Source organism: Hyla sarda, chromosome 1, assembly GCF_029499605.1.
Source record: "Hyla sarda isolate aHylSar1 chromosome 1, aHylSar1.hap1, whole genome shotgun sequence".
NCBI classification, from domain to species: domain Eukaryota; kingdom Metazoa; phylum Chordata; class Amphibia; order Anura; family Hylidae; genus Hyla; species Hyla sarda.
The window spans coordinates 334764702-334792514 of NC_079189.1; the positions used below are offsets into that span (position 1 = coordinate 334764702).

The 27813-nt window shown below is 43.9% G+C and overlaps 1 protein-coding gene across 8 annotated transcripts in view; it reads right to left on the reverse strand.

Annotated features, from left to right (window-relative positions):
• SLC24A2 (solute carrier family 24 member 2) overlaps positions 1-27813 on the reverse strand; it is a 548887-nt gene that overhangs the window by 39105 nt on the left and 481969 nt on the right. For all 8 annotated transcript variants that reach the window (XM_056519994.1, XM_056519975.1, XM_056520005.1 and 5 more), the window contains one exon: positions 2120-2218. In XM_056519994.1, the coding sequence (XP_056375969.1) occupies positions 2120-2218 (99 nt within the window). The remainder of the gene's footprint in view (positions 1-2119; positions 2219-27813) is intronic.

The following is a 27813-nucleotide window of genomic DNA, read 5'->3' on the forward strand; positions in this document are numbered from 1 at the left end:
AAAAGAAAATATTAGCAGCACTCAAAGTAAGGTTATGGTGAAAAAAAGTGTAGCTTTATTCCATCCAAGAAAGCGACGTTTTCAGCCATTTTCAAGCATGAGTGAGTCAGCTGAAACGTCGCTTTCTTTGGATGGAATAAAGCTACACTTTTTTTCACCATAACCTTACTTTGAGTGCTGCTAATATTTTATTTTTGTATCTATCTATCTATCTATCTATCTTCCTCATATCTATCTCATAGCAATCTATCTCATATCTATGTATCTAGCTAATATCTATCTATCAATTTATCACATATGTATCTACTTTGCTGCCAGCCCCTTGTCAAAGATCTCCCACCCTTTACATTTAGCACAGGGGCTGCTACTACAGGCTACTATCAACTGGCGACATTACCTACCTGGTGGAACTACCTATTGGAGGCATGACCTACCTGGGGGCACTATTTACTGGGTAAACTAACTACTGGGGCACTATCTACTGATGGTACTTCTTACTAGGACATTACCTAATAGGGGGGCACTATTTACTGGGAGCATTATTTACTAAGGGGGGCATTACCTACCTGGGGGAATAACTTACTACCTGCTGGGGGCATTACCTATCTGGGGCACTATCTACTGGGGCATTACCGATTACATACCTGCTGGGGGCATTAACTACAACCTATCTGGTGGCATTAACTACTGCCTGACTACTGGGATATTACCTATCTGGGAGCGTTACTGGGGGAATTACCTATTAGGGTAGGATTATCGACCTACTGGTGGGGTTCTACCTTAAATAACCTACCCTCACCCCTATTCCCCTACCCTTTTCCTTAACACACTTTACTTCCTTATACTATTCAGGGCACCTAGGGCGGGACTTTTGCGGCACTGAGGGTAATGTGGAAATGTGCTAAAAAAGTGCGGGGCCTAATATATTTGGTGTGTAGCAGATTCTGTGAAGACGAGTCATGGTTGGAAGAAGACTTCATGATGGTCTGAGCAAGACAGAGAAGGAAAGAAGAAAGCGACTCCAAGAAAACGCCTTCTGTGAGTAAGTAGATGTAACTGCACTGTAATCACAGGGACTGCAGAGCCAGGGTCACTACTATGAACAATATGATGATAACATGTATGGTTATAATATTCCTTCTTGTATACTGGTATTATTACTAATATTGATATCAGTATACAGGATTTGGTCAGTAACAGCATGCTTGTAATATTTAGAGTGATATTTCCTCCTTCTTTCCTCTTTGAACTAAAGGGTTCTTGTTTTTCTTGTCCTTTGTTTTAAAATATTTTTTTTTATAGAGGATGGGTAAGATAGTGGGTGGGCACTGGGGGTAAACTTTGTCGTGGGCCATGGGAGGGGGGCCCAATCCTTGAGCTGTGTAAGGGACCCCAAAATTTCTGATGGCAGCCCTGGGTGTAGGTCTCCTGCATGAACATGTGACAAGGCTGCGCACAAAAGTGATAAAAGATTATTATGCAGTATTATAATTTGGCATCATGGGCTAAAAACCTGATGAACCCGGCGTGATCTCCGGTCCGGCACCCTGGCGCTCTGAACATTTATTTCCAAAAAGCCGGCTGTGCTAGGCTTCAGGCGCCGTGGTCGTCACGCCCCCTCCATTAATGTCTATGAAAGATATATGGAGGGTGCCTGATGGCTGTGGTTGCTTGTAATCCTGCATGGAGGGGAGTTTACTCAGTATCGGCCCGAAGATCAGCAGCCGGGCCCCCTTGCGATCAGACATATTATCCCCTATGCTTTGAATAAGGAAGAAGATGTCTAGGGGTGGAGTACCCCTTTAAGGTTACAGGGACTCAATAGAAGATACTGCAAAGGGCACCATCCATCCTATGACATGCACAAACCCTAGGAAATAACCCTAGGAAATAAAGGACTGTGCAGCTTAAATCCAACTTGATCTTGATCTTTTCTATTTCCTGATGGAACTGTCAAAGGCTCATGGGTATAACACTACATATATACATTTACAATATAAAAAGGCTAATGGCATAATTCTACAATAATGCTTTTATATTCTGATCATCTAATGCTTTGCATCTGGAGAAACATGTACACATGCATACTGACGTTGGTTATTCCTGTAAGTAAACTTACCTACATAGCTGGCTGCTCCATTTAGTTGCTCGCTATCTTCCACCTGACATTTCTTCTTGGCCATTTTGTGTAAAATTGACGCCTTCTCTTTAAATTTTCCTTAAAATATTTGGCAAAAATAATGATCAGTTCAGCTTCTGCTGCTTGTGTATCAGTGCATTAACCTCAAGCATTACTGAAAGAATGGTTATATATGGAAATGTACAATATTTTGGCAATCAATAATTTTAATTATATCACAAGTTAACAACCACACTGGCATCTTAGGCTTCTTTCACACTACAAAATCCTCCGTTTTTAAACATCCGTAGGAAGAGCCGTGTGAAAATCAGCTGAAAACGGCAGTAACAAAATCCTATCCGTCCGTTAGAAAATCCCATTATAGTCTATGGGATTTTCTAATATCCGTATGAATCCGTTATAGTCCGTTATTGATAACGGCAGTTAGCTTGTTATGGAAGATAGTTACGGAAGAAATAGTTCATGAGCTATTTCTTCCGTAACTATCTTCCGTAACAAACTAACGTCTGTTATCAATAACGGATTCATACGGATTCATACAGATATTAGAAAATCCCATAGACTATAATGGGATTTTCTAACGGACATATAGGATTTTGTTACTGCCGATTTCCGCTGATTTTCACACGGATCTTCCTACAGATGTTTAAAAACGGAGGATTTTGTAGCGTGAAAGAAGCCTTACTTAGAATCACAGGGAAACAAAAACTCTTTTTACTTTCACTAAGGCTTTTCACCTATGACATAGGTAAGACCATGTGCCAAAGAGAAGCTTGTATAATAAAATAAAATAGGCACTGTCCTTACTGCTGTTTTACTATTTGTACTGTTCACTATAGGCTTTTCATGTCCTGTCAAACCATATCTTAGTATAGTTCATATGAAGCATAAACTATTTGGTAAGCAGAGCTGATCAATACCTGGTGGCCCCTGGCTATGAACCCTTTAGATGACCACTGTCAAAGTTAAAGCAGAATCTAAATGGGCTTTAAAAAAATAACCTTGTGTGTAATTGTCCAATTTTTCAAATATTACATTATTGATCCAACGTGCTGAATGTGATTTCTTTTTACAGTTAATGGAAATATATTCTTTTTACCAGGAAAATACCTGTGGCTGCTAAACATTTGCCTATTCCATTAATAAGAACTTTTATAATATATATTCTTCTTTAGAAATCAGAGAAGAAACATGCATGGATAAAATAATGAAACCAATAATGTATACAAATAACAATAGAACAGTAATTACCTAGTGGTACAGCATGTAAAAATTTCAAACACCCACGCCCAAAGTTTTACAAATCAGGCTTTTTCCGGGGCTTAATCACACTAGGTTTTGCCCCCTCATTTAAATGGCAACTGACCAATCATGATCATGTACAATAATGCTGAGTCAAGAGTACAGGAAATATAAAAAGTACAGGAAGTGTGGTCCCCATATCTCGCTTGTTTGGCTGCTTTCACACTATAAAGTTCTTTCGTTTTAAAGAGCCGTTATAATGCTCCGTTATGAAAACCCTTAAAAATAGCCGTTAAACGGCCATTACAAAATGCCATTAAAGTCTATGGGATTTTTTACACTATTAATTACAGGCTATGACGGGTTAAAACGGATAATGTAAAAATCCCGTAGACTATAATGGGATTTTGTAACGGCCATTTTTAAGGGTTTTCATAACGGAGCATTATAAAGGCTCTTTAAAACGGAAGAACTTTATAGTGTGAAAGCAGCCTTACACCTCAGCAGGAAGGAGAGGTAAGCGCTCCTGCTACCTCTGCAGTGGTACATTCACCATGCGGGATCATAAACATATATTTCAATAGTTTAGACATTTCTCCATGCAGCGACAGCATATAAGTTGTTTTTATTTGTTTTTGTTTGTTTTTTTCCATGGGAAAAGTGGGTTGATTAAAATTTTTATTAGGGTGGCTTTTACCGTATTTATCGGGGTATACCACGCACCGGCCTATAACACGCACCCTCATTTTATCAAGGATATTTGGGTAAAAAAAGTTTTTTACCCAAATATCCTTGGCAAAATGAGGGTGCGTGTGTGTGCATGTGTATACCCCAATACACTGTTTCTGACCCCGCAGAAGCCCCCAGGAAAGGCAGGGGGGAGAGAGGCCATAGCTGCCCGTCGCGTCACTCGTCATTGCGCTTCGCACGGCATAGCAACGACGCATAAATGCCACACTGGAGCAAGAAGCAGCGCAGACCGGAGCCAGAAGCAGAGCGGACCCGATCCCGGCAACAGGTAATCATAAAACTGGGGATCGGGGAGGCAATGGGGCAGCGGCGCCGGCAATGGGGCAGCGGCGCCGATAGCCAGGGGGAGAGAAGCGGCAGAAGCAGGGCCTCTCTCCCCCTGCCTTTCCTGGGGGCTTCTGCAGGGTCAAACTGGGGGGGATGGGGGAGGTAATGGGACAGCAGCACCGGCAGTCTCTGGACCCCAGGATAGGCAGGGACAGAGAAGCGGGCAGCGATGGCAGGTCTCTGGACCTGCAAAAGCCGCTGCAGTTCATTGATTTAAATCGCCCGCTTTAAATCATTGAACTGCAGCGGCTTATCGGCATATAACACGCAGATAGACTTTAGGCTAAAAATTTTAGCCTAAAAAATGTGTTATACGCCGATAAATACGTTATATATATTTTTATTTATTATTTATTTTACACTTTTTAAGCCCCCATAGATGACTCTTAGAAACAATCATTTAGATTGCAATGTACTGTCCAGTACTATGTAATAACATAATTCTGATCAGTACTATTAGAGATCTGCACAAGTAGATTGGCGATCCTGCATGCCGGGGGAAGGCAAGAGTCCTTTGGCTGCTGTTTGCACTCATCAGACTCCTGCGATATTACTGCAGGGGTCTGATAAACCCCCCCCCCACCACAGTAACATTTAATAAAATGTGGTACTTGCAACAACCTGTGGGCTTTTCCACAGTTTATTATAATACAATTCTATCATTTTTTCCACCAACCCAAATAAGTTATTAAGTCAAACCCAACAGTTTTTATCTGGTTCTGTGGACTAAATTTAGGCGCACGCCTGTGCGACACTTTTTGCGACATGTTTGGACAAAAAATTGTCTACATTCTCAAAAATCACTCGCTTTTCACTGGCTTATCAAAAAAAATGGTCGTAAACCTGATATTTTTCAAAAATCACAGTTTGCCGCTATGGCACGTAGCCTCAAAATGCATGCACAAATGGTATTCCCCAATTGTGTTATTTCTTAAATAAAATCGTTATGGTTCACATAGCAGATTTTACACCCAACTCAATTTCTCAGGTATTCGGCAAATGCTTTGGAAATTTCCTGCTTTTGCATTGCTGGTTGTTGGGGTGGTGTCTCTTGCCTCAGATTTTCACAGACCTGAAGAGAGACTGTTGTTTATTCCCCCTTTTTTTTGTACCTTTCGGTGTGCCAAAAAATAGGACATCTTAGTAAATAACACACGAAAAAAAGAGGACAAAAACAAAAAGAAAAAATTAGGTCAGGTCCCTCATCTTCCACCATTAAAAGTTACCTTAATGTAGCTCAGGCTTGAATAAAGGATTTCCACATAGTATCTTCAATACACTTTTGACTTATTTTGACTAAAACCTGAAGGATATCTTACTAGTGTGGCCTAAACTAAGTGTTTATCTGCTTTTTTCTGCACAACAGTAGCACATCCCAATAAGGCTGGGTTCACACTACGTTTTTCAACTAAGGTTCCCGCATACGTTTTCTATCAAAAACCGTATGGGGAAAAAAACGGATGGAACAGTATGGGGGAAAAAGTAAACCGTATGGGTTTTTAAACAGTATACTGTTTTTAAAAGTGCATACTGTTCCGTCCGTTTTTGTAGAAAAAAAACCCATACGTTTTTGAAAATTTTGTCCATTTTTAATGGGAGGGGTCTTGGGTGGGGACTTTAGGATTCAAATGCGCATGTGCAAAGTAAAAACGTATACGTTCTTCCCGTATGGAACCGTATACATGTGCGTTTCCCATTGACGTCCATGTTAAAAAAAAAACGTATGCGGTTGCAGTACGGTTTTTAAACCGGAGACAAAATCGTGGTCAACCACGGTTTTGACTCCGGTTTAAAAACCGTACTGCAACTGCATACGTTTTTTTTAACATGGACGTCAATGGGAAACGCACATGTATACGGTTCCATACGGGAAAAACGTATACGTTTTTACTTTGCACATGCGCATTTGAATCCTAAAGTCCCCACCCAAGACCCCTCCCATTAAAAATGGACAAAATTTTCAAAAACGTATGGGTTTTTTTTTCTACAAAAACGGACGGAACAGTATGCACTTTTAAAAACAGTATACTGTTTAAAAACCCATACGGTTTACTTTTTCCCATACTGTTCCATCCGTTTTTTTCCCCATACGGTTTTTGATAGAAAACGTATGCGGGAACCTTAGTTGAAAAACGTAGTGTGAACCCAGCCTAATAAGGATTTATAAGAAACACTTGTAGATAAGGCTCCTTTCACACTATATGTTGCTTCGTTTTAAAGACCCATTACAATGTCCCATTAAGAAAACCCTTAAAAACGCCCATTAAAAAATCTCATTCAAGACTATGGGATTTTTGGATTATTCTTTCTCACCCGTTAAAGCACATTATGAATAACGGACGCTTTTGTGATGGGAGAAAAAAACTTTATATGCACTAATTTTTATCCCATCACAAATAACATCCGGGCTATAACGGGTGATAAGGGATAATCAAAAAATCCATAAACTTGAATGGGATTTTTGAATGGCCGTTTTTAAGGGTTTTCTTAACCCCTTGGGGACGGAGCCCATTATGACCCTAAGGATGGGAGCATTTTTTGCAAATCTGACCACTGTCACTTTAAGAGTTACTAACTCTGGGATGCTTTTACTTATAAATTTGATTCCGAGATTGTTTTTTCGTGACATATTCTACTTTATGGTAGTGGTAAATTTTCGTCAATACTTGCATCATTTCTTTGTAAAAAATTCTAAAATTTGATGAAAAATTTTAACATTTTGCATTTTTCTAACTTTGAAGCTCTCTGCTTGTAAGGAAAATAGACATTCCAAATAAATTATATATTGATTCACAAATACAATATGTCTACTTTATGTTTGCATCATAAAGTTGACATGTTTTTACTTTTGGAAGACATCAGAGGGCTTCAAAATTCAGCAGCAATTTTCCAATTTTTCACAAAATTTTCTAAATCGGAATTTTTCAGGGACCAGTTCAGTTTTGAAGTGGATTTGAAGGGCCTTCAAATTAGAAATACCTCACAAATGACCCCATTTTAAAAAACTGCACCCCTCAAAGTATCCAAAATGACTTTCAGTAAGTTTGTTAACCCTTTAGGTGTTTCACAGGAATAGCAGCAAAGTGAAGGAGAAAATTCAAAATCGTCATTTTTTACACTCGCATGTTCTTGTAGACCCAGTTTTTTTATTTTTACAAGTGGTAATAGGAGAAAAAGCCCCCCAAAATTTGTAACCCAATTTCTCTCGATTAAGGAAATACCTCATATGTGTATGTCAAGTGTTCGGCGGGCGCAGTAGAGGGCTCAGAAGGGAAGGAGCGACAATAAGATTTTGGAGAGTGAATTTTGCAGAAATGTTTTTTGGGGGGCATGTCACCCTATGGTGCCAGAAAAGCAGAAAAAAAAAACACATGGCATACCATTTTGGAAACTACACCCCTCAAGGCACGTAACAAGGGGTCCTGTGAGCCTTAACACCTCAGAGGTGTTTGACGACTTTTCGTTAAAATCGGATGTGTAAATGAAAAAAAAACATTTTTCACTAAAGTGCCGTTTTTTCCCCAAATTTACAATTTTTACAAAAGGTAATGGGAGAAAATGCCCCCCAAAATTTGTAACCCCATCTCTTCTGAGTATGGAAATACCCCATGTTAGGACGTAAAAGGCTCTGCTGGTGCCCTACAATGCTCAGAAGAGAAGGAGCGCCATTGGACTTTTGGAAAGCAAATTCGTTTGGAATGGTAGTCAGGGGCCAAGTGCGTTTACAAAGCCCCCCGTGGTGCCAGAACAGTGGACCCCCCCACATGTGACCCCATTTTCAAAACTACACCCCTCACAGAATTTAATAAGGGGTGCAGTGAGTATTTACACCCCACTGGCGTTTGACAGATCTTTGGAACAGTGGGCTGTGCAAATGAAAAATTTAATTTTTCATTTTCACGGACCACTGTTCCAAAAATCTGTCAGACACCTGTGGGGCGTAAATGCTCACTGCAACCCTTAATACATTACATGAGGGGTGTAGTTTCCAAAATGTGGTCACATGTGGGGGGGTCCATTGTTCCGGTACTATGGGGGCTTTGTAAACACACGAGGCCTTCAATTCCAGACATTTTCTCTTCAAAATCCCAATGGCGGTCCTTCTCTTCTGAGCATTGTAGTGCGCCAGCAGAGCACTTTACATCCACATATGGGGTATGTTCTTACTCAGAAGAAATGGGGTTACAAATTTTGAGGGTCTTTTTTTCTATTTTCCCTTGTGAAAATGAAAAATTTAGGGTAACACCAGCATTTTACCGAAATCTTTATTTTTTTTTTCATTTTCCCATCCAAATTGAAAATTCATCAAACACCTGTGGGTGTTAAGGCTCACTATATCCCTTGTCACGTTCCGTGAGGGGTATAGTTTCCAAAATGGGGTCACATGTGGGTATTTATGTTTTTGCGTTTATGTCAGAACCGCTGTAAAATCAGCCACCCCTGTGCAAATCACCAATTTAGGCCTCAAATGTACATGGTGAGCTCTCACTCCTGAGTCTTGTAGTGTGCCCACAGAGCATTTTACACCGACATATGAGGTATTTCCGTACTCAGGAGAAATTGCGTTACAAATTTTGGGGGTCTTTTTTTCCTTTTACTGCTTGTGAAAATAAAAAGTATGGGGCACCACCAGCAGGTTAGTGTAAAAACATTTTTTTTTTTTTACACTAACAGGCTGGTGTAGCCCCCAACTTTTCCTTTTCATAAGGGGTAAAAGGAGAAAAAGCCCCCCAAAATTTGTATTGCAATTTCTCCCGAGTACGGAAATACCCCATATGTGGCCCTAAACTGTTTCCTTGAAATACGACATGGCTCCGAAGTGAGAGAGCGCCATGCACATTTGAGGACTAAATTAGGGATTGCATAGGGGTGGACATAGGGGTATTCTACGCCAATGATTCCCAAACAGGGTGCCTCCAGCTGTTGCTAAATTCCCAGCATGCCTGGACAGTCCGTGGCTGTTCAGAAATACTGGGAGTTGTTGTTTTGCAACAGCTGGAGGCTCCGTTTTGGAAACACTGCAGCACGATACATTTTTCATTTTTATTGGGGGGGACAGTGTAAGGGGGTGTATATGTAGTGTTTTACCCTTTGTTATATGTTAGTGTAGTGTAGTGTTGTGTTTTTAGGGTATATTCGCACTGGCGGGTTAGGGTGAGTTTCCCGCTAGGAGTTTGCGCTGCGACGAAAAATTGACCGCAGCCCAAACTTCAAGCAGGAAACTTACTGTAAACCTGCCCGTGTGAATGTACCCTGTACGTTCACATGGGGGGCAAACCTCCAGCTGTTTCAAAACTACAACTCCCAGCATGTACTGACTGAGGAGTTGTACTTTTGCAACAGCTGCAGGCACACTGATTGGAAAACCTTCAGTTAGGTTCTGTTACCTACCTCAGTATTTTCCAACCAGTGTGCCTCCAGCTGTTGCAAAACTACAACTCCCAGCAAGTACTGACAGACCGTGCATGCTGGGAGTTGTACTGTTGCAACAGCTGGAGGCACACTGGTTGGAAAACCTTCAGTTAGGTTCTGTTACCTATCTCAGTATTTTCCAACCAGTGTGCCTCCAGCTGTTGCAAAACTACAACTCCCAGCATGTACTGATCGCCGAAGGGCATGCTGGGAGATGTAGTTATGCAATAGCTAGAGGTACGCAACTACAACTCCCAGCATGTCTAGACAGCTGTTTGCTGTTTGGCCATGCTGGGATTTGCAGTTTTGCAACATCTGGAGGGCTACAGTTTATAGACCACTGCCCAGTGATCTCCAAACTGTGACCTTCCAGATGTTGCAAAACTACAAATCCCAGCATGCCCAGACAGCAAAGAGCTGTTTGGGCATGCTAGGAGTTGTAGTTTTGCAAGATCTGGAGGGATATAGTTTAGAGACCACTGTATAGTGGTCTCAAACTGCAGTCCTCCAGCTGTTGCAAAACTACATATTCCAGCATGCCCAAACAGCAAACAGCTGTCTGGGCATGCTGGGAGTTGTAGTTTTGCAACATCTGGAGGGCTACAGGTTAGAAACCACTGTATAATGGTCTCAGACTGTAGCCCCCCAGATGTTGCTAGGCAACTTACCGGCTTCTGTTGGATCCAGGGAGCCGTCCTCTTCTGCCGCACGCCGCACGCCGATCACCGCCGGTCCTCTTCGTTTTCCCGTTCTGCCCTGCCTATTGTGGGTTGACAGGACGGGGAAAACGAAAGTAAACCCCCCCGCCCACAGATCTGCTAATGGTGGTCACGTCTAGACCACCAATAGCAGGGATAGGAGGGGTGGCACCCCTGCCACCTCACTCCTATCCCTTCAGGGGCATCGTGGGTGTCTTAGACAACCACGATCTCCCTTATATTCCGGGTCACCGGGTCACCATAGACCCGTAATGACCCAGAATCGGCGCAAATAGCAAGTGTGAATTCACTTGCGATTTGTGCCAATCGCCGACATGGGGGGGTTTGATGACCCCCCTAGGCATTTGTGTGGGGTGTCTGATGATTGATATCAGCAGTCACCCTGAAATTCCCACGGGCGTATGGATACGCCCTTCGTCCTTAAGTACCAGGATGCAAGGGCGTATGCATATGCCCTTCGTCCCCAACAGGTTAACCCTTAAAGGACTCAGGGTTTTTCCGTTTTTGCACTTTCGTTTTTTCCTCCTTACCTTTTAAAAATCATAACCCTTTCAATTTTCCACCTAAAAAACCATATTATGGCTTATTTTTTGCATCGCCAATTCTACTTTGCAGTGACATTAGTCATTTTATCCCCCAAAAAAATAATTGTGCGACAAAATCGAAGAAAAAACGCCATTTTGTAACTTTTGGGGGCTTCCGTTTCTACGCAGTGCATATTTTGGTAAAAATGACACCTTATCATTATTCTGTAGGTCCATACGGTTAAAATGATACCCTACTTATATAGGTTTGATTTTGTCGCACTTCTGGAAAAAATCATAACTACATGCAGGAAAATTTATACGTTTAAAAATGTTATCTTCTGACCCCTATAACTTTTTTATTTTTCCACGTACAGGGCAGTATGAGGACTCATTTGCGACGTGATCTGACGTTTTTATCGGTATGATTTTTGTTTTGATCTGACTTTTTGTTCACTTTTTATTCATTTTTTAATGGTATAAAAAGTGACCAAAATACGCTTTTTTGGACTTTGGAATTTTTTTGCGCGTACGCCATTGACCGTGCGGTTTAATTAATGATATATTTTTATAGTTCGGACATTTACACATGCGGCGATACCACATATGTTTATTTTAAATTTTTTTTACACTGTTTTATTTTTTTTATGGGAAAAGGGGGGTGATTCAAACTTTTATTAGGGAATGGGTTAAATGACCTTTATTAACACTTTTTTTTAACTTTTTTTTGCAGTGTTATAGGTCCCATAGGGACCTATAACACTGCACACACTGATCTTTTACACAGATCACAGGCGTGTATTAACACGCCTGTGATCAGTGTTATCGGCGCTTGACTGCTCCTGCCTGGATCTCAGGCACTGAGCAGTCATTTGTCGATCGGACAGCGAGGAGGCAGGTAAGGGCCCTCCCGGTGTCCGGTCAGCTGTTCGGGACACCGCGGCGGTCCCGAACAGTCCGACTGAGCAGCCGGGTCACTTTCACTTTCGCTTTAGAAGCGGCGGTCAGCTTTGATAATACCGGGACTGATGTGATCGATATGATGCGGGATCGAGGCGCGAACCCGCTTCATATCGCGGGAGCCGGCGCAGGACGTAAATATACGTCCTGCATCGTTAAAGGGGTATACTCCGGTGAAAAACTTTTTTTTTTTTTTTCATCAACTGGTGCCAAAAAGTTTAACAAATTTGTAAATTACTTCTATTAAAAAATCTTAATCCTTCCAGAACTTATTAGCTGCTGAATATTACAGAGGAAATTCTATTTGGAACACACAGCTCTCTGCTGACATCACGAGCACGGTGCTCTCTGCTGACATCTCTGTCCATTTTAAGAACTGTCCAGAGTAGAAGAAAATTCCCATAGCAAACATATGCTGCTCTGGACAGTTCCTAAAATGGACAGAGATGTCAGCAGAGAGCACTGTGCTCGTGATGTCAGCAGAGAGCACAGTGTTCCAAAAATAAAATAAAAAAATGTTTTCCACCGGAGTATCCTTTAACGGGACATTGTAACGAGTCTTTAAAACGAAGCAACATATAGTGTGAAAGGAGCCTAGACAGCTGCATTTTTACAATTCGGAAGTTAAAATTTTTCTACAGTCTTATACTACAGGTCATCTGTTTCCCTTTATGCTGCAGCAGCACACCAGTCCAGAATTTTCAAATGTAATTGTTAAAATCAGAATCAAATCAGGCAACAGCTATTTCACTTTAGCTTTATGAAGGCCTAAAATGTCATACTTACCCTACCTGCAAACCCCCATACTGTAAACAAAGCCTTATTAGTACAAACATGGATAAAGTATTTGAAAAACTAAAGCTTGAAGTGATAAGGTAGAGAAAGTTTACACACTGAAGGATAATGTAATCAAATTCAATAATATATTAATTGCTGTTCTTCAAGAATCAAACTGAAATGACTCACTGGTAACATGTGATCCCAGTGCCTCTGCTCTTGGAATACTCAAAGGAGGAGATTTATTAAAATTTGTGCAGATGAAGTGTAGATAAGTTGCCCATAGCTACTAATCAGATTGTGTCATTCATTTTTTAAAAGGCCTCTGAAAAAAGAAAGCTGCAATTTCATTGGTTATAATGGGCAACAGCAACACTTTACATTTGCACAAGATTTTATAAATTTTCACCATAGTTTTAATTCAACAATTACATCAATCCTGTTCTAGATGCTTGTCGACACTACAGCCCAGTGAAGCTCATGGCTCAGGCATTTCCTGCATGACAATCGCACTTAGATTTTATTGTTATAGGAGATCTCTTTTGCCTGTTTTCATAGCTATAATGTGTTCAATCAAGCGTTTATATTGAGGCCCGATAGTCTTAGTGATACAAAATTGACCACAGGAATGATCCACATAGGGTGTAAGGCACAAAATGTAAACTTACATGGCCATATTTTATTAATAATTAATAATACCATCAATCATTTCACCACAAAATCTACAGTGAAACCAGAAAAAATATTTGTGGGGCAAAATAAAATAAAAAACCTATGCCATTTTGTAACATTTTGGCAGCTTCCGTTTCTACACAGTGCACTTTTTGGCAAAAATGACACCTTATCTTTATTTTGTAGGTCCATACGGTTACAAGGATGCCTAATTTATATAGGTTTTCTTTTATTTCACTAATTTGAAAAAATTATAACTACATGCACCAAAATTATTTAGTTTAAAATTGTCCTATTCTGACCCCTATAATGTTTTTATTTTTCCGGGGCTGTATGAGGGCTAATTCTTTTGTGCCGTGATCTGAAGTTTTTATTGGTACCATTTTTGTTTTGATGGGACTTTTTGATCTCTTTTTATACATTTTTTTACGTGTACACCGGGGATGAGCAAATTGAATCTGATGAATCCAAATTCCTTACGAATTTCAGGAAAAATTCTCTTTGCAACAAATCCGAATATCGCCGCGATTCAATCGCACGAATCGCTTCATCAAACTCCATTTTGTGCTGTCCAGGCTCCAGGGCATCTAAGATGGTGGCTCCACATGTCAGGATATGGGGCAAGGAACTCTGGGAAGGCAGAAACACGGGTAGGCATGATGACCCTGAATCACATGCAGCATGCAGCCTATCAGCAGTCAGCCACCCCTGTGATAGCACAGCCCTATATAATCGGCAGCCATCTTGCCGCCAGTAACATCAGCATTCTATTGCAGATAGCGAGGGACAGAGAGCAGTGTGTGTGTGTAAAAGCATTTTTACATCAGTGATTCACCTCAAGGCCAAATCTAGCCTAGAAGCACTGATAGGGAAAGGGGAGAGATTGAGAGAGAGGGTGCAATTTTGGGTGTAATACACAGCGACTATGTGCTACAGCACTGGTGTGTACACCAACTGAAAAACTAATTGTAGCCAACCAGTTAGGGTGAGCAGAGCACTGAAAGACAAAATCACCTGCTATTAGTGCCTAATACAGCTTGCGTGGCATAGCGTATTGTCCTCTATTAAGTGACACCTGTGCGTATATAGGTGGTGTAAGATTTTGTTTCTGTTAAAGTCTTAAGGGAATAGATACTGTAAAAGGCCAGCCAAAAGTACACACCTGCTGCTGTTGTAGACAAATACTGTTTTAAGTGTAGTTGAGCGTATTGTACCATTTTTTCCTGTTAAAGTCTTAAGGGTCTACTTACTGTATCGTATGCTGTGGGTTCAGCTCCACTATTTAGTGAGGACGATCTACTAGAGGACAGTCAGCAGCTACTGCCCAGCCAAGAAGTGGAGAAGACATCTGCCACTTCCTCCATTAGGCGAACAAGTAGTGATGATGATTGTGGCGTGGGAGGTTGTGTTGCTCCTGAAGCAGACACTGTTGAGGAACCTGAGGAGGACATCAGTGACGTGCAGACAAAACTCGATGATGATGATGAAGCCGATCACACTTGTGAGCCGGGTGCAGAAGGGCTTCATCATCATCAGGAGAAGAGGGTTGCAGGTTGCCCCTGAGGCAGCAGCTAAGGAAGCAAAGTGGTAGCATGGTTGCCAGTCAGAATGGTGGCAGAAGTGGGAAGTCTGGAGCCAAACGTGCCCGGGGTAGACCACCTGCTTCGCGGGAGGTAGTGGAACAGGGGTTCCTGGAGTTGGCGGCAGTAGCAGTCAATCAGTGCGGACTGTTGGTTGGAAAATCAGCTACTCGGCGGTGTGGCAGTTTTTCATCAAGCATCCGGAGGATGTTAACCTGTCCACATGCAATATGTGTAGGCAGAAGGTGAAGCGTGGCCAGGGTCACAATGTTGGCACCACGACACTGCGTCAACATATGCAGTGTCACAATAAAGCGGCCTAGGAGAACTGTGGCTCCGATGCAGTGGTCCAGCCTACTGCATCACCCAATGGCATGCCTCTCCCTGTTTCAGCCAGCCAAGGCTTCATCACCTCAGCCGGGAGCAATCTATCATTCCCATCTTCTGTCGCTCCAGATGCTCCTGCTTCTCCTACTTCGAGTCAGTCATTCTGCCAGCATGAGAAAACAGTATGCGCCCACTCATCCAATAGCGCAGAAGCTGAATGTGCTCCTGTCCAAGTTGCTGGTGCTGCAGTCCCTCCCTTTTCAAGTGGTGGACTCTGCACCTTTCAGAGAACTGATGGCTTGAGCCGAGCCAAGATGGAGAGGCCCAAACCTTCATTTCTTTGCGAAAAAGGCAGTACCAGCCCTGCACAATTTTGTGGAACAGAAGGTGGGCCAGTCCTTGAGCCTGTCGGTGTGTGTACCAAAGTGCGGACGACGGTAGCGCCGACATGTGGAGCTGTAGCTACGGTCAGGGACAATACATGTCCTTTGTGGTCCACTGGGTGAATGTGGTTCCTGCACAGCCACAACAGCAACTTGGACAGGTCACTTCCGCCTCCACGCTCAGGCCGTTGGTCCTGTGACAGCATGCAACTGTGTCCTCAGTCTCCACTGCACGGACAAGTCTCAGTGCAAAATACAGCATACCATATGTGCAAGGAGAGGCAGTCTTATACTGTTCTGCACATGTTTGCAGGGGAGGAACTGCTAAAAGTCATTCATCATAAAATCGAATCATGGCTTACTCCATGAAAACTGGAAATGGGAACTATGGTGACCGACAACGGGAAGAACATCTTGTCTGCGCTGCGACAAGGAAGCCTGAGGCATGCGCCCTGCATGGCACACGTGTTCAATCTGGTTGTCAAGTGGTTCATGAAGTCTCCCCCCATCTGCAAGACATCCTAAAAATGGGAAGGAAACTTTGCATGCACTTCAGCCACTGGTACAACACAAAGCACACCCTCCTTGAGCTGCAGCGTCATAACGGTATCCCCCAACATAGTCTGATTTGCGACGTTGGAATTCCACCCTCCATATGTTGGACCGACTATACGAACAGAGAAAAGCCATCACAGATTTCTTGATGATCTTAAGCGGATAGGGGGACACCCCTGTGTAACTTTAATGTCAGCTAGTGGCAGATCATACATGAGATCTGCCGTTTGCTCAGGCCCTTTAAGGAAGCCACATTATTAGTCAGTCACCAGCATTACTGCATGAACTATGTCATTCCACTGCTTCATTTCCTACAACACGTGTTGGAAACGATGGCTGGTCAGGGCACTGGAGATGTGGCGCCTACATCTCACGGCTACATGAGCCCTGTGGGGGCTGAACTGGAAGAGGAGGGGGACAGTGGAGCACAGTTTAGGTTTTGCAAAAAGGATGTTTTTTATAGTCATCTGACAAGAGAGAAGGAGCAGGAGCAGCTAGAGGAGCTAGAGGGTTATGAGGAAGACGAGACAGAGGACCCATACACACTGTGGCAGTATGCAGTGGAGATGGAGGCAGGGAGTCCGTCCGAGTCTCTTGCACAAATGGCACGATGCATGCTCACTTGCTTATCTAGTGACCACCGAATTGTCACCATCCGGCAGTGGGATGACTTCTGGCTCTCCACCTTATTGGACCCTTGCTACTGGCACAAAATAAGGGCCTTTTTACACCCACCTTCTTGACCATGGTGCCTCACACCAACACTTCACAAATATGGATAGCGCAAAACATATTTAAGGTGCTGCTCCCCCATTACAGAAATTCCTCCACATCAGACCACAAATAAGTATTGAGGATATGCATTAGCTAAAACTTAACTTTTCTTAAAATATATGGACCCCAATTTTTGTTATATCTAAGAAAAGGAAAAGTGTGTAAAAAAATACCTTGTGCCACCTACCCCACCAAGTATTGGTGGGATGCAAAGACCTCTAAAAGGTGGAGGGGAACAACATGTGGTCCATTGTAACAGGTGGGGGTAAAAACTTCCCCTGTATACCCTACTCTCGCATTATTAAAGGGGCTGTGCACTGCCCTAATTTTCGGCGCTCCGCTCACAGCGTCCGGAAGTTCATTACTCCGAACGCTATGTGCGGGTTTCCGTATTCGCGGCCCCTCGCCCGCCCCCTCGTCCAAAGTCTATGGGAAGGGGGCGTGACAGCGGTCGCGCCCCCTTCCCATAGACTTTCGTTGAGGGGGTGGGCCGAGCGTGACGTCATGCCCGGCGGCTGCGAACATGGAAGCCCACACACAGCGTTCGGAGTAATGAACTTCCAGACGCTGTGAGCGGAGCGCCGGAAATTAGGGCAGTGCACAGCCCCTTTAATAATGCGAGAGTAGGGTATACAGGGGAAGTTTTTACCCCCACCTGTTACAATCGACCATACGTGGTTCCCGTCCACCTTTTAGAGTTCTTTGCATCACATTGCATCACTTTGTGTTGTAGGTAGCACATGGTGTTTTTTGCACACCTTTCCTTTTGTTAAATAAAAAATAAAAATTTTGGGTACATATATTTTATCCTAAGAATATCATTAAAAGTTAAGTTTTACGTAATGCATATCCTCAATACTTACTTGTACACACTAACACTTTTACAAAAGACACCGCTTTCTTCTGCCTACCTGCCTCAAGTACTATTCTGATCCTGCCACCCGCCTGATGCCATACATCGGATGCCAACTTCCCCTTTTTTCACCCACCTTTGTCACCGGGTACTGGTATTGCCACCCACCGCCCCACTCTGTTACCAGGTCACTTTCAGGACTCCTGATTCCACCTCCAGGCTGTCACCATATGTTCTCCTATGCTGATGCTAGCTCAAGGCTGTCTCATACTGCCACCATATGTTCTCTTCATGCTGATGCCAACTCGAGGCTGTCTCATACTGCCAACATTTGTTCTCTTCATGCTAATGCCACCTCCAGGCTGTCTCATTTTGCCACAATATGTTCTCCTTATGCTGATGCCAGCTACAGGCTGTCTCAGTCTGCCACCATATGTTCCCCTCATGTTGATGCCAGCTCCAGGCTGTCTCATACTGCCACCATTTGTTCACTTCATGCTGATGCCACCTCCAGGCTGTCTCATACTGCCACCATATGTTCTCCTCATGCTGATGCCAGCTACAGGCTGACTCATTCTGCCACCATATGTTCTCCTCATGCTGATGCCAGCTCCAGGCTGTCTCATACTGCCACCATATGTTCTCCTCATGCTGATGCCACCTCCAAGCTGTGTCATTCCGCCACTATATGGTCTCTTCATGCTGCTGCCAATTCCAGGCTGTGTCATTCAGCCACTACATTGTCTCCTCTTGCTGCCGCTAACTTCAGGCTGTGTCATTCAGCCACTATATGGTCTCCTCATGCTGCCGCCTACTCCAGGCTGTGTCATTCTGCCAGATTATGGTCTCCTCATGCTGCTGCCAACTCTAGGCTGTATCACTGTGCCACCATGTGGTCTTCTCATGCTGCTGGCACATTAAATAAAACTTTTTAGGTTCATCTATTTGAAATCTTCAATTTAAATGTTAAAAAATATCTTTAATCTTTTCAATTGTGAAGCCCTACGGTCTCTCCTCATGTTGTCGCCACCTCCACTCTGTGTCATTCAGCCACTATATGGTCTCCTCATATTGATACCACCTCCAGGCTCTGTCATTGTGTTGCTCTTCGACAGTTATTCTAATAGCGACGCCTCTAATCTGCATGTCATACTGAATAACAGTATTATTTCACTAACACAGCATACACCCTATGAGTGTTACGACAAGGCAAAGTGTACTACACCCCTATTAAGGCTCTCTGTAACCCAGAAATAGCCGTTTTTAATAGCATTCGCCGCAAATAAATTCGGTACAAACCAAATTTTTTCAGAAAATTCAGCGAATCGGCGGAATCGATTGACCGTGCAATTTGATTGATTAACATTATATTTTTATAATTCGAACATTTACGCACGCGGCAGTACCACATATGTTTGTTTATTTCTGTTTACATATTTTTCTTTTAAATGGGAAAAAGGAGTGTGATTCAGACATTTATTAGGGAAGGGGTTAATTTACATTTATTACTTTGTTTATGCAATTTTATAGTCCCCATAGGGGATTATTACATGCAATCTTCTGATTGCATACACTGTTCAATCCTATGCCATAGCATAGCATTGATTAGGGTTATCGCTGCTCGATTGCTCCAGGCTGCTGAAACTGCCTGGACCAACCTATAAACTATCGGATGGCGAGGAGGCAGGTAAGGGCCCTCCTGCTTTCCTCTAAGCTGATCGGGACACCGCCGTTTCACCAGGATATATTTTTACTATTTTAGACACTGCAATCACCTTTGATTGCGGCATGTAAGGGGTTAATGCCTGACATCCATGCGATCGGTGATGTCCATTATTAGCCTTGGGTCCCGGCTGCTGATTCCGGGGATGTGTCATGGCCATACCGTAGAGCGGGGTCTGGTAAAGGACATCCTTACTCCAGTATTGCAGCCATCGGGACCAGCCTGCTATGACGTGGGGTCAGCTTGTGACCCCGCATCATAGAAAGGGAGCAGGGACAAGGGCGTACAGGTGCGCCCTTTGTCCTTAAGGAGTTAACAGTATTGGCTCCACTTATAGTTACTCTTTAGTGTTGCTCTTCAAGGCCAGTTCTCATTATGCGGTTAAATCTCAAACCTTCCTCTTACCATATAAGACCACTGCGAATAATATGCCAGTTAATTTTGGGTCCAGTATTGAAAAATGATGTCTATTTTCTTATTTTCCTTTTTTGTGTCTTCCTCATACTGTCATGGCCGTAAACGTTGGCACCCGTGAAATTTAAAAAAAAAAGTATTTCTCATAGAAAAGGATTGCAATAACACATGTTTTGGTATACACATGTTTATTCCCTTTGTGTGTATTGGAACAAAACCAAAAAAAAGGGAGGAAAAAAAGCAAATTGGACAAAATTAGAGATGAGAAAATTTTTTGGAAAATTAGATTCCTCCTTTTCTGAAAAAATTTGGTTTGATACGAATTTATTTGCAGTGAATCTGTGTTAAAAATGGTTGTTTCTGGTCTACAGAGAGCCTCAATAGTGGTGTAGAACACTTTAACTTGCTGTAACTTGCATAGGGTGTGTGCTGGGTTAGTGAAATAATACTGTTATTCAGTATGACATGCAGGCATTGCTATTAGTATCACTGTCGCAGAGCGGCACAATGACAGAGCCTGGAGGTGGCATCAGTAGGAGGAGACCATATAGTGGCTGAATGATACAGCGTGGAGGTGGCGGCAGCATGAGGAGACCATATAGTGGCTGAATGACATAGCCTGTAGTTGGCGGCAGCAAGAGCAGACCATATAGTGGCTGATTAACACAGCCTGGACTTGGCAGCAGCAAGAGCAAACCATATAGTGGCTGAATGACACAGCCTGGAGTTGGCGGCAGCTTGAGGAGACCATATAGTGCCTGAATGAAACAGCGTGAAGGTGGCGGTAGCATGAGGAGACAATATAGTGCCTGAATGACACAGCGTGGAGGTGGCGGCAGCATGAGGAGACCATATAGTGGTTGAATGACACAGCCTGGAGGTGGCGGAAGCATGAGGAGAACATATGGTCGCAGAATGAGACAACGTAGAGGTGGCAGCAGCATGAGGAGAGCATATGTTGGCAGCATGAGACAGCCTGGAGCTGGCATCAACAGCATCAGGAGTCCTGAAACTGACCCGGTGAAATGGTGGGGCGATGGGTGGCAATACCAGTACCCGGTGACGAAGGTGAGTGAAAAAGGAGCACTTGGCATCAGATGTGTAGCATCAGGTGGGTGGCAGGATCAGAATAGCAGCTGAGGCTAGTAGGCAGAAGTGTTAGTTTGCACAAGTAAGTATTGAGGCTATGCATTACGTAAAACTTAACTTTTAATAATATTCTTAGGATAAAATATATGTACCCAAAATTTTTGGGAAATCAAACAAAAGCAAAGGTGTGCAAAAAACACCATGTGCCACCTACACCATTGATGTGATGCAAAGACCTCTAAAAGGTAAAAGGGAACAACGTATGGTTCATTGTAAAAACTTCCCCAATTAGGCCCAACTCTTGCATTATTAATTCCCTTCTTGGCAAGTGTTACTCGCCCTAAAAAGAGTGGCGAGTAACAATTGCCAAGAAGGGAATTAATAATGCGAGAGTAGGGCCTTACAATGGAAGTTTTTACCCACCAGATACAATAAACCATACATTGCTCTTTTCCACCTTTTAGAGGTCTTTGCATCACATCAATACTTGGTGGTGTAGGTGGCACATGGTGTTTTTTGCACACTTTTCCTTTTGTTTGATTTAAAAAAATTTTTTGGGTACATATATTTTATCCTAAGAAAAGTTGAGTATTAGCTAATGCATATCCTCAATACTTACTTGTGGTCTGATGCAGAGGAATGTCTGTAACTGGGAAGCAGCACCTTAAATATGTTTTGCACTATCCATATTTGTGAAGTGTTGGTGTGGAACCATGGTCAATCTACTCTTATCTACTGCATCAGGCATTGGTGGGTGGAAATCCTGGCTGATCCATGCCTGATTCATCTTCACAAAGGTCAATCTCTCCACATTTTTCGTGAACAGACGAGTTCTCCTTGGGGTTACGATGGACCCCGGCGCACTAAACACCTGCTCTGATGGCACACTACTGGCTGGGCAGGACAGCTTTTCCAGGGAAAACTCCTGGTTGCGGCCACAAATCAAGTTTGGAGCCCAGAAGGTGTGTTGGCATGGTCATGTCAAGGTATGCCACCACCTGCTGGTTCAGGTCCTGCTCCAGGTCTACCTGCTGCTGATGAGTTGCTTCCCTATGCGGGTGAAGAAAGCTACTCATCAGTGACTGTAGACTCAGGCTGCCATGGCAGTGGAAGGTGAGCACAGAGGGCCCCCCAAGTCAGACCTGTGAGAGGATGGACGATGGGGAAGATAGGCATCGGCCAACTGACTATGTAGGATGTCTCCGTAAAAGGTCAGTTTTTCCTCCCTCTCAGTGGATATAAAAAAGGCCCCCATTTTGTGCCAGTAGCGAGGGTCTAATAAGGTGGAGAGCCAGAAGTCATCCCGCTACCGAATGGTGACAATTTGGCGTTCACTATGCAAGCAATTGAGCATGCATCATGCCATTTGTGCAAGTGACTCAGAGGGACTCCCTGCCTCCATCTCCACTGCATACTGCCAAGATGTGTCTGGGTCCTCTGTCTCATCTTCCTCATAATCCTCTAGCTCCTCTGACTGCTCCTGCTCCTCTTCTCCTGTCAGATGACTAGAAAAACCACCCATTTCATGAAACCTAAACTGTGCTCCACTGTGCCCCTCCATTTCAGCCCCCACAGGGCTCATGTGGCCGTGAGATGTAGGCGCCACGTCACCAGTGCCCTGACCAGCCATCGTTTCCAACACATAGTAAATGAAGCAGTGGAATGACAGTGTTCATCCCATAATCCTGGCAAGTGACTAATAAGGTAGCTTCCTCAAAGGGCCTTAGCAAAAGGCAGGTGTCACGTATGAGCTGCCACTGGCTGACATTGAAGTTACACAGGGGAGTCCCTGTAGCCGCTTGGGTCAACAAGAAATCGGTGATGGCTTTTCTCTGTTCGTATAGTCGGTCCAACATATGGAGGGTGGAATTCCATTTTGTGGAAACATTGCAAATCACACTATGTTTGGGGATTTCGTTCTGACGCAGCAACTCAAGGAGGGTGTGCTTTGCGGTGCACTGTGGAGTGGCTGAAGTGCATGCAAAGTTTCCGTCCCATTGTTAGGATGTCTTGAAGATGGGGGAACACTTTAGGAATGGCTTGACAACCAGATTGAACATGTGTGCCATGCAGGCCGCATGCTTCATGCTTGCTTGTCGCAACGCAGACAAGATGTTTTTACCGTTGTTGGTCACCATGGTTCCCATTGCCAGTTTTCATAAAGTAAGCCATGATTCAATTTCTTGATGAATGACTTTTAACAGTTCCTCCCCTGTGTGACTTCGTTCGCCAAGGCAAACCATGTGAAGAACAGCGTGATACTGCCTTGCCCTGCACTCATGGTATGCTGGAGGGGCACTGACATCTCTCCATGCAGTGGAGGCTGAGGACACGGTGGAGTATGAGGAGGCGGACTGTCACAGGACCAAGGATCTGAGAGCGTGGAGGCGGAAGCGGCGTGACCTGTCCAAGTTGCTGTTGTGGCTGTACAAGAACCACATTCACCAAGTGGGCTGTAAAGGACATGTATTGTCCCTGATCGTAGTTACAGCTCCACACATCGGCATTGCTGTGCACTTTGGTACACACTGACAGGCTCACGGACTGGCCCACCTTCTGTTCCACAAAATTGTGCAGTGCTGGTACTGCCTTCTTCGCAAAGAAATTATAGCTTGGGACTCTCCACCTCGGCTTGGCACAAGCCATCAGTTCTCTGAAAGGTGCAGAGTCCACCACTTGAAAATGGAGGGACTGCAGCACCAGCAACTTGGACAGGAGCATATTCAGCTTCTGCACTGTTGGATGAGTGGGCGCATACTGTTGTCTCTTGGACATGACTTCGCCGATGGGTTGCTGGTGGAATGACTGACTCGAAGTAGGAGGAGCAGGAGCATTTGGAGCGACAGAAGATGGCACACAGCTCCCTTCGGCTGAGGTGGTGGAGCCTTGGCTGGCTGAAATAGGGAGCAGAGTGCCACTGGGTGATGCAGCAGGCTGGACCACCACATTGGAGCCATGGTTCTCCAAGGCCACTTCATGGTGACGCAGGGCCGTGGTGTCAACATTGGGACCCTGGCCACGCTTCACCTTCTGCCGACACATCTTGCATGTGGCCAGGTTAACATCCTCCTTGATGAAAAACTGTCACACTGCCGAGTAGCTCATTTTCCCACCGGCAGTCTGCACTGGATCACTTCTACTGCTGCCTACTCCAGGAACCCCAGTTCCCCTACCTACCAGGAGGGAAGGCTGCCACGAAGCAGGTGGTCTACCCCAGGCACATTTGGCTCCAGACTTTCCACTTCTGCCACCATGCTGACTGCCAACCATGCTACCACCTTGCTGGCTCAGATGCCTCATGGGCAACCTGCAACATTCTTCTCCTAATGATGATGAAGCCCCTTCTGCACTTGGCTCCCAAGTGCGATCGGCTTCATCATCATCGAGTTGCGTCTGCACGTCACTGATGTCCTCCTTAGGTTCCTCAACAGTGTTTGCTTCAGGAGCCTGGATGCTCGCACCACCATCTCACATGCCACTCTCCTCATCACTACTTGCCCGCCTAGCAGAGGAAGCAGCGAATGTCTCCTTTAGATCGTACTCACAAAATAGTGGAGCTGAAACCCCAGCAAAAGATACTTCTGTGGTGGAGGGAACAGCATAGGACAGAGGCAATGGGAGGACAGGGACTGCTCCCCAGCCAAGTCAACTGAGGGAAGTGGATGACCATGTTAACCAATTGATGACGGCAGATGGGTTGCTGGTCGAGACACAACCACTAGCTGATACCAGGAGCTCAGGCCTCTCGCTGCAACTCCTGCTGCCACTCGCCACTAGTCTGCTGCGATCTCTGCCTAATGAATTTAGGCCTCTGCCACTCCTCTGTACACGTCCTGGCACTTCTCTGCCTGACATACTTAGAGCGTATATGAGGGGAGTACAATAAGCTACACTACGCTTAAAACAGTATTTGTCTACAACACCAGCAGATGTGTACTTTTGGCTGGCCTTTCACAGTATCTATTCCCTTAAGACTTTAACAGGAACAAAATGGTACACCACTTAGATGTATATATGTGGTATGCACTTATGAGGGGAGGACAATGCGCTCTAGTACGGTTAAAACAGTATTTGTCTACAACACCAGCAGATGTGTACTTTTGGCTGGCTTTCCACAGTACTTAGGCCTTTAAGACTTTAACAGGAACAAAATGGTACACCACTTAGGTGTACATATGTGGTATGCACTTATGAGGGAAGGACAATGAGTTCCAGTACGCTTAAGGGCACGTTCCCACTTGGCATATACGCAGCGTATTTCACGCTGCACAAAATCTTGTGCCGGCGTGAATGTGACGCGCGGCTCCTCCTCCAAAACTCACTGCACATAAGGCTGCCGCCGGAAAGCCTTGTGTGTATGGTGAGTGAGGGATACACAGCGCATTTCCCGCTGCTGCTGCAGATTTTGTGCAGCTTGAAATACGCTGCGTATACACCAAGTGGGAACGTGCCTTGAAACAGGATTCCTTGTCACATGTCCTCAGATGTGGATCTGCCATTTTAGATGCCCTGGGGGCTGGACCGCAATAAATGGAGTTTAATGAAGTGGTTTGCATGATCAAATCGCGGCGATATTCGGATTTGTTGTGAATCGAATTTTTCCTGAAATTCGTAACGAATTCGGATTAGTCAGATTTGATTCGCTCATCCATAGACATAATGTCACACCAAACTCCAAAAATGGGCTGGCCAAAATTATTGCCCCCCTTAACTTAATATTTGGTGCAAACCCGTTGGAAAAAATTACTGAAATCAGTCGCTTCATTTAACCATCCTGTGCATACTGTTCTAGGTCTCTCTTATTGGAAGGGTGCCTTTTCCCAACAGCAATTTTAAGATCTCTCCACAGGTGTTCAATGGGATTTAGATCTGGACTCATTGCTGACCACTTCAGAACTCTCCAGCGCTTTGTTGCCATCTATTTCTGGGTGCTTTTTAACGTATGTTTGGGTTATTGTCCTGCTGGAAGACCCAAGATCTCGGACGCAAACCCAGCTTTCTGACACAAAATCCATTGGCAATCTTCAGAATTCATGATGCTTTGCACACATTCAAGGCACACAGTGCAGCAAAACAACCACAAAACATCATTGAACCTCCACCATACTTCACTGTAGGTACTGTGTACTTTAATTTGCAGGCCTCATTCCATTTTCGGTAAACAGTAGAATGATGTGCTTTACCAAAAAGCTCTATCCTGGTCTCATCCATCCACAAGACATTTTCCCAGAAGGATTTTGGCTTACTCAAGTTTATTTTGGCAAAATGTAGTGTTGCCTTTTTATGTCTCTGTGTCAGCAGTGGGGTTCACCTGGGTCTCCTTCCATAGCGTTTCATTTCATTTAAATATTGATGGATAGTTCGCGCTGACAATGATGCTCCCTGAGCCTGCAGGACAGCTTGAATATCTTTGGAACTTGTTTGGGGCTGCTTATCCACCATCCGGACTATCCTGCGTTGACTTCTTTCATCAATTTTTCTCTTCTGTCCACACCCAGGCAGATTAGCTACAGTGCCATGAGTTGCAAACTTCTTGATAATGTTGCACACTGTGGACAAAGGCAAATCTTGATCTCTGGAGATGGACTTGTAACCTTGAGATTGTTGATATTTTTGCACAATTTTGGTTCTCAAGTCCTCAGACAGTTTTCTTCTCCTCTTTCTGTTGTCCATGCTTAGTGTGACACACACAGACAAACATGGCAAAAGACTAAGTGAACTTCTCTCTTTTTTATCTGCATTTCAGGTGTGATTTTTATATTGCCCAAACCTGTTACTTGCCCCAGGTGAGTTTAAAGGAGCATCACATGCTTGAAACAATCTTATTTTTCCACAATTTTGAAAGGGTGCCAATAATTTTGTCCAGCCCATTTTGGAGTTTGGTGTAACTTTATGTCCAATTTGCTTTTTTTTCCCTCCCTTTTTTGGTTTAGTTCCAATGCACCCAGAGGGAATAAACATGTATAGCAAAAAATGTGTTACTGCAATACTTTTCTGGGGTGCCAACTAGAGATGAGCGAATCAAAGATGATGAACCCGAATTTGTTATGAATTTCAGGAAATATTCTATTCACAACGAATGCGAATATCGCCGCGATTCTATCACACAAATCGCTTCATTAAACTCCATTTTACAGCATTCCAGTCTCCAGGGCATCTAAAATGGTGGATCCACATGTCAGTACATGGGGCAAGGGATGCTGGGAAGACGGGAAGGCAAGGCGGAAAGGGAAGTAGGCAGTATGACCCTGAATCACATGCAGGATGCATCCTATCAGCAGCCAGTCACCCCTGTGATGTCACAGCCCTATATAATCGGCAGCCATATTGCGGCCAGCCACTTCATTCATTACACTGCAGAGAGATAGGATGGACAGCCGGTGTGTGTGTGTGTTACGGCAGAGAAAGATGCATTCAAGCAGCATTTAACATCCTCTTAGTCACATCAGCGTTCTCGTGGACGGAGAGCATTGTTTTTTTCACTGAAAAGGATTTTTACTGCAGCTGCAGGCATTAACCTCCCAGTCACTTTCTTCGGTATAGTATTACAGAGAGGGGCACATAGTTCATCAACTTCATAAACCTTAGCAGA